This window comes from Helicoverpa zea, chromosome 3, assembly GCF_022581195.2.
Source record: "Helicoverpa zea isolate HzStark_Cry1AcR chromosome 3, ilHelZeax1.1, whole genome shotgun sequence".
Lineage (NCBI taxonomy): Eukaryota > Metazoa > Arthropoda > Insecta > Lepidoptera > Noctuidae > Helicoverpa > Helicoverpa zea.
In genome coordinates, this window is record NC_061454.1 from 13714742 (window position 1) to 13729573 (window position 14832).

General features: G+C 39.2%; 1 protein-coding gene across 1 annotated transcript; it reads left to right on the top strand.

Annotated features, from left to right (window-relative positions):
- The first annotated feature begins 2332 nt into the window (after positions 1-2332).
- Positions 2333-5589, top strand: LOC124645756. Its single transcript, XM_047185631.1, has 3 exons — positions 2333-2657; positions 4194-5449; positions 5545-5589. The coding sequence occupies exons 1-3, from the start codon at positions 2642-2644 to the stop codon at positions 5587-5589; spliced, it is 1317 nt and encodes a 438-aa protein (XP_047041587.1). The 5' UTR covers positions 2333-2641.
- Positions 5590-14832: the final 9243 nt, after the last annotated feature.

Below are 14832 nucleotides of genomic sequence, written 5' to 3' on the forward strand. Positions count from 1 at the left end.
TTTAACCATATCGGGCATTCTGCTACTAATAAAAGACCAATCGTATTCGATTGACATTTGATTGGTGTGCGATTGGTCTGCTATTTTGATGATTTTGGTCTATACGGTAGTTTGCTGTACAATCATTTTGCAATCGTAAATCATTTGCAGACAAAATGATTCATTATTGAATGACAGAAAAGGATAAAAAGGCTTATTTCAAAGAAAAAATAGCGGAATGCCACATACGCTTCAATCGTAATCGAGTCGGGATTGGATCTCAGTCGAATCGAGTCGAACGTCAATCGAAGGTCGCTTAAGTAAAATTAGGAGAATCGGGCCCCAGACGAACGACGAGCGGAGCGCGCGGAGACGAGCGTCGAGTAGTCTACTCGAAACGGGGAGGACGGGCGAACGAACCGAGCGCACCAACGAGGTGAACCGTGAACGAGTAGCTTCGCTGGAATCGTCGGGTATTTCGTTAGCTTAGCTCGTTAGGTTAGTCGGTAGCTCACGGTGTAAACGGAAGTATGTAAAGAGGTGAAACGATGTTCGCCCGCCTAGCCCGCGTAGCTGGTGGTGTGGCCTGCGCTTAAGGAAAGAAAGAAATAAATGATTACAATACCTATTGTTAAGAAGTACTCGAACTACATGTAAACTATGCTAAAATAATAAAGAGGAAACATTTTTTTTGTTTGTTTGTATACTAAAGGCTCAGAAACGACTGAACTTATTATGAAAATATTTCGCTGTTGGAAAGCTCGCAACGGGCACACTAAAGAGTTTATCAAAATCGGTTTAAGGTTAGTTCCGTACGAAAAGGGATAAAATGTCCCCAGGCTGTATCTCATGAACTATAGCCAGACAGTTGAAATTTTCCCCGTTGTGCAATGTATTTTTACTGCCGCTATAACAACAAACACTGAAAACTGGATTATGTATTTTCGTTTTACAAAAACATCTTGTAAAAATCTAGTGTAGGTACCTATTTGAGCGGTTTCAGTAGGTGTGCAAAAGTGAAACGACAGAAAATTAAAACACCTATACATAAAAAAAACAGCGATAAATTGCATTGCTTCGTCGAATGCAACTGCTTACAAATATAGTAACTTGTTCTATACCTAATGGTTTCGGTTTCAGTCGCGTCCCTTAAATTGGGAACTACTGACCATACCGGGATAAAATATAGCCTAATAATGTTGCTCGGAAAGACTGTAGCTTTCCAGTACCTAGTGAAAGAATTTTTCAAATCGGTTCAGTAGTGTCGGAGCGTCTAAGGTACAAACAAAGAAGAAAATAGTTCCTTTTTAGGGTTCCGCGCCCAAAGGGTAACGGGACCCTATTGTTTTCTCACCTCTGTCCGTCCGTCCGTCCGCCTGTCACCAGGCTGTATCTCATGAACCGCGATAGTGAGGGTTGAAATTAACAACAACAAATACTAATGACTAGAATAAAATAAATATTTTTGGGGGCTCCCATACAACAAACGAAGCGATTTTTTGTCTAAATAATGGTACGGAACCCTTCGTGCGCGATTCCGAATCGCACTTGGCCGGTTTTTATTATTATTTTATTACAAGCTTTTATTTAACTAGCAATGTATGTACCTATGTGTTTGTGTGATCGGGTGATTTTTACCTACATCTAAATTTTAAGGCTCTTTCCTTTAAGCGATTGATGGATGAGGTGGGATGAAAACTTACGTGTTGCACTCGAGTGCAAAGATTTTTCACCTTGTGCTCTTTTGATTCCCTCGCTGCCGCTCGGATTCTAATTATTGAAACACTCGTTAAGAATCCTTCGCTTGCTCGGTCATCAAAATTGACCCCGCGGTTAAAAGCCACTTTGTACTCTTGTTTAACAAATTAACTACTTTGACAGGTGTCCATGGAATTGTTTAAAGTAACATTTAAGAAACCGTGTACCTACCGTGTGTAAAGTGAAGAAGAGCATAAAAAACAGACATAATGCAACTGACACACAGCATTAGATCTAATCAGGCAGTTTAAACAATATGTTTTAATTGCCTTCGCAAGTAAGTAAATCAGTCTTCAGCAATTCGCAAAATTTAATGCAAAATGGAACAAACAAACAACACTTAACATGAGATAAGTAATTAAGTGTCACCGAATGTAGATTTTACACAACAATGCCGAAAAATAGGTGCTACCTTACATAAAACTGTCAGGGTTTTCCTCGACACTTCTTGAGACCCCGCCCGCACGGCTCCCGGACGGCCTCCAAACGAGGATAAATCTGGGGAAACCCAGACGCATGGCACCCCTTGACACGTGCAACAGATAGGTACATAGGTACATAGTTGTGTACTTGTTTGTTATCATATTATTATTTCCGTCAAACGTTATTCATTATTGGGATAATAAACTGAGTCACTTCAATTTTAGCTTAATTGCAACTAGTCCTCTGAATAAAGCTGTCGTTAATAGGTTTTGTTGATAAAGACTTCTATAATCTTCATTGTGAACCTCGGTCACAATCTAAATTTCGAGCAGTTAACTGACTAAAGGACAATAACGTTGTTTTATAATTTCGCATCTAATATAACATTAATGTTTAATCGGCGAAGTAAAAAAAAATGTGTTGTAAAATAACAGATTAAAACATTTATTAGACTCCTTGTTTTGAACACTAACTGTTTAACATGGATCGAAAAGCAGGTGAGTAAGAATAATATTGATTATTTTTTTGGCTCCGTACCCATAGAGTAGGTAAAATGGCACCCTATTAGGTATTAAGGCTTCGCTGTCTGTCCGTCATTCCCCTTAAACCATGATCCAGCCTGTCCCTTTGCTGTTAGTCAGCGACGCCCTAAGCCGAGGCTCGTACCCCACAGGGGGTGCCCTTAGCGCAGTCGCTTAGTTTGTAAGCTTTTTTGCCCCTGGCTGGAGGCCTTAAACTCTAGGCATCCACAGGGATTTGACCGGTTAAGCAGTCAACAGCCTCCTAGGCTGAACTGCGAGATGCCATTCACAAAAAAAAAAAAAAAAAAAAAAATGTCTGTCCGTCACAAGGTAGGTACTCACTGCGTCACTGTACTTCACGGACCCTGACAGCTAGATAGTCTTACAGCCCACAGGCTGTGTTTCTGTTGCCGCTAAGAAAATAAATACTGAAAACTAGAATATGTGTTTATTGTAGAGTATGTTTTTTTTTAAACATGGTAGTCATAAAGGATAGAAATATGTCCAACAATCGAGATTAAAGAATATTTGGCGAGCATTGATATGTTTTTTGTATATCAATGTTGGCGAGGCAAACCTTGCCTCAGCCTTTTAATCGTCCCATTAGTAGATAGACGTAAGACAATAGTAAATACATTGGCAATCGAGTGATTTTAATGAAGCCAAAAATCGCGGGTTTTTTAGAGTGCCGTAGTAAACTAGGAAACCTTATAGTTTCGCCATGTTTGTCCAATACATGGATACCAATCACGATCAAAAAGTGAAAAAAAACACGTAAAGTGGGGCGTTTTTCTTTTCATTCCAACCCTGTCGTGTGATATCGTTTAATAGGTTTTGATAATATTGATATTTTCGGAAATAATCGCTCCGAAAGTTAAAAACAATGTGTCCCCTCATTTTTGAACCATAATCCTAAAAAATATGAAAAAAATCGAAAATATAAAACTTGAAATTGATATTGAATATTGAACTAGATTTTCTGGGAAAATTATTTTGAACTCGTTTCAGTGAGCAGTTTTTGAAAAATTCTATAAAGTGATTTATACACTTTATAGGATAAAGTCAAATACAATGTTTTTTTTTTCAAATATTTCATATCAAAACAGCTCTTTTGAAACGTCAAGCTAGTTGCACGTTCCAAAGAGTGGATCTCATGGAGAATAGAATAGATTTATTTATTTGCATAAAATGTAGGTAATTTTACAATTAGGTGTTACAATTTTATTTGACCCGTGTACATTCTGCCTAAATGGCATGCAAAAAATAAGACTTATACTATAAAAAACTATAATACTAGGTATCACTTATAACTATATTAATTTAATCTAAGAACAATAATACTGTAAGCTAAATTGAGTTATCATTAATGAAATCGGATACAGAGTAATAGCATTTTTTAATAAGTAAATAGCATTTTTTTATGAGTAAATGGAAGTAGAGAAGAACTGGCAAGAAACTCCATAGACACTCTTCAAAAAAAAACTATTGTTTACAACAGCTATTGTATTCTAGGTTGCTCTCTAGCGGCTGGGACTTCACAACCTCCCTATAAGCGTCGTCTATCGAACAACTCAGCTGATACAACAAAACATAGACAGCCATGTTTATGCAAAACAAATGACAAAACTATCAGACAAGCAGAACATTTTGAATATGATTGTAATGAGCCACAAATACCAGAGTTAATTGAAATTTCCGACGACGATGATGGAAATAACGACGCTATGCAACATGTAAATGTCCCTATTATTACTCATAGAAAAGGGACTGAGGAAAGCAGCACAAATGAAAATCCATCGGATGCAACCCACGACAATAATACAAGACTTCAGGATTTCAGGACTTCAGGACTTCAGAAAGCTCTGGATAAATCATTACCGGGAGCTTTGGATAAATCATTAACAGAAGTTCTGGATAAATCGTTAGCAGAAGCTGTGGGTAAATCATTAGCGGAAGCTCTGCATAAATCATTAGCAGAAGCTCTGGGTAAATCATTAATGGAAGCTCTGGAAGAATCTTTAACGGAAGCTCTGGGTAAATCATTAGCGGAAGCTTTTGTTAAATCATTAGCGGAAGCTCTGGATGAATCAATAGCGGAAGCTCTGGATAAATTATTAGCAGAAGCTCTGGATAAACCATTAGAAGAAGTTCTGGGTAAATCATTACCGGAAGCTCTGGGTAAATCATTGCCGGAAGCTCTGGGTAAATCATTGCCGGAAGCTCTGAGTAAATCATTGCTGGAAGCTCTGAAGAAGCAAGAGAAAAAAGCTGACAAGGATACTGCTTCGAGTACAGACGAAGAGTATGAATCTGAAACAGACAGTAATGAAACTATTAAATTAGGTGACAACGACGTAACTGTTAAAAAATCTAAACAAAAGAATGAAATTCCTACTTTTGAACTACCCCCTGAATACGATCCAGCCGACTCCAGGTGGACATTGAAGCATAAGAAATATAGCCTCGAACTTAAGGAACTGATACCCGAAAGTGGCGTATACATAAATGCTAGTTCCTTTGAATACATTAAAACGTTAGCGAAGAATGCTTCAGATTTAGTTCGCCGGCTGATGCCAGAGATATTTTGCGACCCAGCCTTGAGAGTTTGCAGTTTAAAAGGTGAAGCAAGAGTTTCCTATCCCAACATTCGTAGACCTGGCTTAGATGATAATGCCGTCAGAACGATAATTAGATTTGTTGATGAATACGGCGCAAAAAAAAAACTGGGACAAGTGTGGGACAAACATTCATTCAGTTATGACTCACAGGTTATGTTGTTTAGTATAGATTGTCCTCTGTCAGCTCTGTTTTTGTGTCTTTTATTCTTTTAGTCTTTTATTTCTTACTCCTTTTATTTAAATAGGTAATAGCTGAAGAACTGGTAGAATTTACTAGTTCCTACGCCTAATCTCTCTCCGGCGGTGTCGGAGTGAAAGAATAGTGAGTGCACTATGTATGTTCTGCGCAGCTGGCTGATCCTTACATGAGTGAATCGGGAAACCGATCATATAATCATAACTTCCATCATTATTTTCTCTAGTCCGTAGAAACTACGTCAAGCACCCGGATAAAAAGTATAGTAAGTAGATTATAATCTTTCTCGATAAATGAAATGGGCTAACAGTGAAATATTTTTTCTTATATGTGTAGATGGAGTTATAAGTAGGTAGATACTCAAGCAAACAAACAAACAGCTTAAATTAAGTATTGGCGCTAGTATAACTATGATTTTTCAGCACAGTTTGTTTTAGTCACCTAATCACAGATTAATACATAATTAAAATAAATTGTATCACAGGTAGGGTAGTATACCTAGGTATAAATAATCATCATCTTCCGAGCTTTTTTCCCAACTACGTTGGGGTCGGCTTCCAGTCTAACCGGATGCGTCTGAGTACCAGTGTTTTACAAGGAGCGACAGCCTATCTGACCTTCTCAACCCAGTTAGCCGGGCAACCCAATGCCTCTTGGTTAGACTGGTGTCAGACTTACTGGCTTCTGACTACCCGTAACGACTGTAGTAGGTATATAAGTAAATAAATAAATATTAATACTCTTGGGCAAAGGCCTCCCCAACAGCCTGCTGTCTATATTTTGTCGTATTTATCATTTCATGGTTTCCACATTGATTGTTTATATTTAGAACTAGCCATTTTCCTGCGGTTTCACCCGCGTCCCGTGGGAGCTACTGCCCGCACTGGGATAAAATATACCCTATGTTACTCGCAGATAATATAGCGTTCTAATGGTGAAAGAATATTTAAAATCGGTCCTGTAGTTTTTGAGTTTATCCATTACAACCAAACAAACAAAGTTTTCCTCTTTATAATATTAGTGTAGATTACAACTTGTATATTAGTTAATACATCTATGTGTACGCTGCATCGTCGTATTATTGTCTACTTAGGTATTTAATTACATGCTTGCATGACTCAGCTCACAATTCCTAGAAGTCCATGCTCAGATAAGAGAAACGTTAACATAGGTTCTCTTCATAGGAGTCATTTTTCGTTATTAGAGATGGGTAACTCAGGAGTGATAGATAAAAAAGATATGTATCTTTCCGTTCTTATCACTCACTCTTTGTATCAGTTCAAATCCGAATGTATCAGTGTATCTTTAACAACTCATTCAATCCGTCGTCCGTTTGTATCTGTGTTGCACTCGCACACATAGCGTTGAGCGGCTGGCGTCACGGTTTCTCATCGGAAAGTCCAGACATCTCTTTCGCACTTCCCTACTTAGAATGTTCTGTCTCACTTTCTCGATACCGAGAATAAGTGTTTGACCATTATTTTTATTTATTTATTCGATTTACACGGCTTTAACAGCCAATTACATAAATCGTAAACTTAAATTTAAAATGAAAAAAAAAATAAACTTAAAAATATTATAAACTGATATACGAATCTATCTATCCTAAACGAATCTATCACTCTTAGTTCGTACTGATTTAGTGATACATTGGATTGAATTGAACGAAGCGAGTCACTCTGAGCAACAGTACAATGTCACTCGCGGATTCGAAAGGATATAGAGATACAAAAGAGTGATACATATCCCAGTGATCAAAAGATATATATCAATCTTTTCTTTTCAATGATATGTTTTTCCCATGTCTATTCGTTATCATAATTTATAACATTATGTATATGACGGCGCCACCGTCGATGTGTCAACCGTCGATGTGTCAACCATCGATCTGTCAACCATCGATCTGTCAACGGTGGACTTTATAAAGCGGCGCGCGCGCACGACTCGGGTCGCAACGCTGTCCTAACCTGCCGCGCCTACACCGGCAATCCAAAGACCTGCCCGTAGTAACGGGCAGCGATTGGACCCCGCGGGAAAGGGGCGTAGCCCCGCGGCCCGCCAGCCGCGCCCCCTTGCGGGGGCGCAGCGACAACCCGAGACCGAGACTCGGGTCATTCGTTCGCCGACCGTTGCCGAGTGCACACCTCCCACAAATTCGTGATAAATAATTGTAGTGACTAATACTGTGTTAATTGGAATAAACCAAGTGATTGTGTGAGAACCCCTTTGTTTTATTTAACGATGTCGGATCCTGACGCCGACATCAGAAGTGGGATGCAATCCGAATGCCCACATCTGTTAAGGATTGCCCTGCATCGCCCACGTGATCAAAATGTGAAGATTCTAGTGGCAAAAGTTGATACGCCTGATGCAACACTGCTATCGCATTGAATCAAGCCAGGCAAGCACAAGCAAGAATCCTGGGTGGTGAATCTCGTACTGCAACATGATGTTGGTTGGTTGGTGAATGACCAGACTGATTTCGGGAGAACTCGCCACGTGAAGATAAATTGCCTACCCACTAAAAAGAAAAAAAATGGAAGTCGATAATTTAAAATGGAGTTTGTAGTAGAAGATTTATTAAGAATTTCAGCGAAGGTACAAGTATGGTAACCACGGTTATGGTAATGGTATCGGTTTCCATTGTTACATGTCAAGTTAGTTATTGAAGGTATGCTAGAAAATTAACCGAATTTGCCTTTTTTTTTTTTTTTTTCTTCATGTTTCAACAATGATCACCATCATTGTGCAATATGGCGAGAAAATTACGACGCTGCCTGCCATTAGCCCAACGTGTCTTTGTGAGGTCGGAGTGTTGGTGCTTGTGCATCTCCGTGGCTTCACGTCCGCGAAAGGTTTGCTGTACTGCGCGCCATAGCGATGTGCGATCGTCACGCACGTTGAGTGGAAAACCCGGTAAGACCAATCCATTGTTCAATCCATAGTTTTATGTTGAGGTTATTTTTTACACGAGGTTATTAAACGTGGAACTGCCTCGTTGACTAGTGGTATTGGTAGATATGAACTGTGTCGTTGGTTTAGTTGTCATGTAGTGCGACTGTTGTGCTCGGGATCTCGGGTCGGGACGAGTTCGCTTTGTTGGTTTTGGAAATTTTCAAAAGGCAGCCCGGAGCCTGGAAGATGCTGATTGACGCACCCTTCATTGGAGAGCGCATTGATGTCGGTCCTCCTTGTGGTTTCTCTCTGGTTGTGTTGGGCTGTCGCTATGAGATTGAAGGAATAGGGTACGTCTGTGTCTGCGCAGATGCCTGCGCACTATAATATGTGTGCGGCAGGCTGATCTCCTAATAAGGGCTAATTATACGATCGCCGTGGTCAACAATCAGCTGGCACACAATTATTGTCAGTGGTAGTTAACTAGTGGAATCACCGACGCTGAGAAGTAGTTCCACGGGTTCTGATTAATGTCTTTCAGTTACATAGAATAATTCAATTATACGTCAGACTATAGATTTGTTGGCAAGGTGTTGTTACTTCTTACGCCTACTTAGTGATTTTATTGTGTTATGCTGTACCTATGATGGGTATCGGGGTGACTTGGAAAAGACCCGTTGGCCTGTGCGGTAGCAGCGTGGTGATCAGGAAGAGACTCGCGTAAATCTGTGTGAGTACAGTTAGTGTCGCGTTACTGTGGTTCCTAGAAAACCAGGATGGGCTGATAAGTCGGCTAAGGGACACAAAGGTCATGTAAAGCCTGTCGAGTGGAAGGCGTTCGTGTGAGTGACAATCGTAGTTGTAATTAACAATTTGAAAGTCGGACTAACTGTTGGATCTTTCTTTTATTTCTTGCTTGGCAGCTGATGTGACCGGTTTCCTCGTTTGAAAGGTGATTGCTGTTCTTGAAATCCGTAACTGGTGGTAGTGCAGCTCGTGATGCGTAGGAGAAATGTGTCAGGGGTGTAGTGCCGTTGAGTCGTTCTGGCTAGTGTTGGTGCGCACTTATGGCTGTGATTTCTGGAGTGTAGGTCTGGTGGATGGTGCCTGTCTTATTCTGAGCGTGTCGGCGTGAAGGACTTGCCTCTTGTTTAGGTTAGATTTGCCGGAGAAGGACTGTTGCTGTTCCCAGAATATTGCCTCATCGGCGCGGATGGCTATTGTTGCGCCACACATTTGGGACTTGACGGCTGGGGGGGCCACTGCTGACCCAAATGTTTTCAAAGTTTGGTCAGTTGCCTAAGCACTTTCCTTTTCTGACTTCACGGATGCCGTCTCAGATGAAATTCCCTTATTCCCTTAATCCCTTAATCCCTTATTTGAATCCGTACTTAGGCCTTGAACAGTAGCTGTTGTCTTTCGGCTAGTCTTTCCAATCAGATAATCGTATACCAGTCGGAGTATTCGAGAAATCCTGTAAAAATTCTACTACTCTTATAACAATAGTAGAATTTTTGGCCAACAGTCAGATAGGGCGAGCAATGATTCGAACGTTGCGCGACGGGCTCGTAGAAGTTCATTATAATCATCATATACCCGTCAGTCATCATCATACTCTTCAGATCGTTGTTGTTGATGTTGATTGAGTAGCAAATAGTACCAGGTTCAGTGCAATATACCGTATACCAATCGAGCTTATATTTTATTTCTATGAGAACGATGTCTTCAGATCTAGCGAGCTTCTTAGTCGACTCTGCTTAGTCGTAGATAGAAATTCGAGATACAGCAAACTAGCTTCGACAAAACAGAGCGTTTTAATCTTTTAGTGACAACAGTGAGATTCCTCTTGAAGATGATTTTGTTCGTCTAATTTGAGCGGAAGAAACCGAAACTCAATTGCATAGGAATTTCTAGGGCTTTTGCTTTCATTGTAATAGACGTAGAATATGATAGGTATCTTCTATTGGGTTTCTTGCCGAATATTCTCCATGGGAACAACTGTATGGTTCCGTGCAACTAGTGTCGTGAAACTTTATAGGAAATCGCTAAGGTTGATTTGAGACCATCTTATATTGAATTCGAGTACTAGTAAGACCACTCGAAAAGTGCTGTGGTAACATACCTGACATACCCGTGTAGGCTTACTTGAAGTAGCTCGTATTCCAACTAAGGACTGAGGAGGCCGAGACGGCGGCTCACGATCATGGAAGCTATAAGGTGTCATCTGATAATGACGGTGACAGTGACGAATTTCAATTAATGTTCTTTGACCTGTACTTATATGACACGACTTCAGAAATGATCATGATGTTCGACTGACATGACTTCAGAAAGTGATGATTGGTGGCTAACTTAACGTAACTAACTTAACTGAACTGGCTCGCAGGGCCAATGTTCCATGACATGTGAGAAGTGTGATAAATCTTGGGGACTGCCCTGACACGTGACTGGTGTGACTGATTTTAGGAAATGGCTCTCTGGGTCAATGTTCTGCGACTTATGACAAACCGAATCATGTTAAGAACTGGCCTTAATGGGTCGTAGGTTCTGGTGACTAACCAACTATTTTGTGTAGACTATGTGATATTTTATAAAAAAAAAAAAAAAGAAAAGAAAAAAAAAAGGAAAAAAAAGTAAGCTAAAAAAAAAAAGAGAAAAAGATGAGAGAAAAAGGTAATTAAAAAAAAAATGGTTTAACGGTCTCCGGTTGTAATACCGATGAGAATGGTTTAACGGTCTCCGGTTGTAATACCGATGAGAATGGTTTAACGGTCTCCGGTTGTAAAACTGATGAGAAGGGTTTAACAGTCTCCGGTTGTAAAACTGATGAGAAGGGTTTAACAGTCTCCGGTTGTAAAACTGATGAGAAGGGTTTAACAGTCTCCGGTTGTAAAACTGATGAGAAGGGTTTAACAGTCTCCGGTTGTAAAACTGATGAGAAGGGTTTAACAGTCTCCGGTTGTAAAACTGATGAGAAGGGTTTAACAGTCTCCGGTTGTAAAACTGATGAGAAGGGTTTAACAGTCTCTTGCTACGTTCACACGCGCGCCGCGCAGCCCGGCGGGCTGCCTGGCGGGCTGCGCGGCGTGCAGCCCGTCGCGGGCAGGCGGACATTCAAGCTGTTCACACGCGCGCCGTCGTGTCAGTCAGTGCAAGAATGGCGAGCAGCGAGGATCTCGGTGTTGTTGCTGTCATAGCCTTTGCCTTAACTTATTTTTATTGGAAAAAGAATCAAAATGATGAGAGCTTTTTTTTTTATTTGTGTCAACATGTATAAAACTTAGTTTTTTTTTTTAAGTCTAATTTATGGCAACTTTTTTTTATTTTTAAATAGTGTATAGATTGAAATTAACGAAAATTAAGTTAGAACGCCAAAAATATAGCTAGAATAATAAATATCCGAATACATAATGGAAAAAACTACGTGATCACTTCCAGAATGTGACTCTATTGAGTATGATATTAACAAAAAACTACACAAAATATTATTAATATTTTTATTACTAATTAAAGAAAACAATCTTGTCAAAAGGAAAAAACACAATACACGACAATTCTTTGAACGTTTTATAACAAAAATCAAACTTCAATTTCAATTATGTGACTTTTGATGCACATCGGACACTATTTTTTAAAATAATAAGCTATAATAAAAATATATTTCTGCAGTGATCCCTAGTTATGAATCAAAATTAAATTCCTGTCCATCGAGCGAAAACAGAACAAAACAGTATTTTATAAAGAATTTTAAATATTTTTTTGTTTCAAATAGAAAACAGGGACAGTCACGCAACTGAACGTCTGAAAAGTATAAAGCTTCATCTACATGGACGCTATTATTATAATTATGTAATATTCCAGATCAACATTTAATAATAATCAAGAAATACTATATCTTTTCAATAATGGAACAAATAATAACAAAAAAATATTGTACCTCGTTTACATAAAGATTGTAAACATGAATAAAATAAAATTGATCCCCACAGAAAACTATTATTCTGAATATCTGAAACAACATCACTGTTTCCATGTAAACTTAATTTTATAGGATCAGTCATGTTGTGACTTTGAGCTCAGCCCGTATGTGACCATAGTTTTGGTCACAAAACGGAAGTCACATTTTCATACTTGCCGATTAAAAAAAAATTATAAATAATTATTTGTAGTTTTTTTCCATTTGATGTCATTTTAAACTGTAACTTAAAGAAATGGCGGTTTCTAGAAATAAACAGCAATCCTAATATTTGGTTACGCTGTAGTAAAATTCAAACACAAATCTGAACATAAATTCCGTTCTTGTACGGAGCCAGCAACAAAACGTCTACGTTCCTCAAAATCCTTTCGACTTTAATAGTAAAGTAAAGTAAAAACCAGTAGTATGTCTAAGTAGTGCCTGTTTCAAAGTATTTTACCCAAAAATTGTGGCTTAAAGTACTATAAAATGCGGTCACAATACTGAATGTTCAGGTTGGATCAAAATTTCATCATCGTAGTTTTATACGTTTTTTTATGTAAATAAGCCAGAATATTACAAATGAATTGATGAATATTATTAAATGATGACATTTAGAAACTAAACCCCTTAAAAAAAGTATATCGTCCGTAGAAAAATCGCGAAATATTCTTGATCCAATCATACGAATTCAGCTGGGGACAAGCAAAAAAAGCCTACTCCTGTTTATTTAAATGCTGTTAAAACAAAATAATGAATAATTGGAACAGAAACTAATATAATAAATTAAAATTAAATGTATATTCTTTGGTCCAGTATCTTTAAAAACTCAAATAGTTAATGGGTTTAAGAATGAAATTAGGTCAAATCCGGGGGACAAGCAAAAAGCGCACTTTACACAAATAAAAAAAAAAGCTCATGAACGACGTTAACCATTCCGCCATGTTGTAATCTCCGATCGTAGCGACTTTCTTAGAACGTTTAATCGTCACGAAAGCGCAGGAGAGACTGACTGCCCGCGCGCGTGTAAACAGTCGCCGGGCGCCCGCACATTCATCCTTTGAACTTTGCCAAAAAACCGACACTCGACCGATTCGCGGCATTCACGGGCACGGGCGCGTTCACGGGCTCGGGCGTACCGTTTACACGCTCGTGAACGTGACTGTGCCCGTTGAATGTCGATTTGAACGCGCGCGTGTGAACGTACCATCTGGTTGTAAAAAAAAAAAAAAAAAAAAAAAGGGCTTGCCGGACCAGCACATTTAAGTCTGTTGTGATTGACCTCACAACTTAAAGATTTGACTGACTTGATTTGATGTGACTGAGTATGTCAGGATGAGCGAACAGTTCGTTGTCTTGTTCTCAGATGCTTAGAAATCGCTCGAGGACGAGCGTATGTCAGCATGGCCGTGACGGCGCCACCGTCGATGTGTCAACCGTCGATGTGTCAACCATCGATCTGTCAACCATCGATCTGTCAACGGTGGACTTTATAAAGCGGCGCGCGCGCACGACTCGGGTCCTTCGTTCGCCGACCGTTGCCGAGTGCACACCTCCCAAAAATTCGTGATAAATAATTGTAGTGACTATAGTTCGGCCATTCAGAGAATGCGTTCCTGACACGTCGCGATTGAACTGACGACGTAACTTTGCAATGGCGTTGCAGTTACGATAAAAATATTTTTGCTGGTTGTTTACCGTTTTAACAATTGAGGAGCATTAAAACAACATTATTATATCAATAATCAATGAATGTAGTTACGTCGTCAGTTCAATCGCGACGTGTCAGGAACGCATTCTCTGAATGGCCGAACTATAATACTGTGTTAATTGGAATAAACCAAGTGATTGTGTGAGAACCCCTTTGTTTTATTTAACGATGTCGGATCCTGACGCCGACATATACAGCTGTATACAACTGTATGAAATATGTAATTAATTTTATTTTCTTTTAAAAAGAGTGTTCATGGAGTTTCTTGCCGGTTCTTCTCCATGAGACCAACTCTTTGGAACCGTGCACCTAACTTTGACGTTTCAAAAGAGCTATAGTTATCGGCACGGATATTGAGCCCTGACCTTCACCTGCGCAGAAGCGATTTATTGGTTTATTGCCTTGTGTGTACAGTGCACAAAGCGATCCCCACTCTTCCGCCGAGAGCTCAATATCCGTGCCGATAAATCGCTTAATATTTGAGTTTGAGTTTGACAGCAGAGATAAAGTTAGGAGTATCCAAAAAGTAATATAGAGGGAATCGAATCTCTGACTGTCTGGACCGAAGTTTTCATCGAGGGAGAATTTTCGTTGTTTGTAATGACTTAATGACTGACACTTTTAAGGTAAGTATTCTAATTCTCGCATTTTTATTCTATGTAGGTACTTTGTTTGAAAAAATATTTTATTATTTTTGTGTAATCGACATTATACTAACCAGTATATTAACGCATTCCATTTAATGTGATTGTGAACGACACACCCGATATATAATG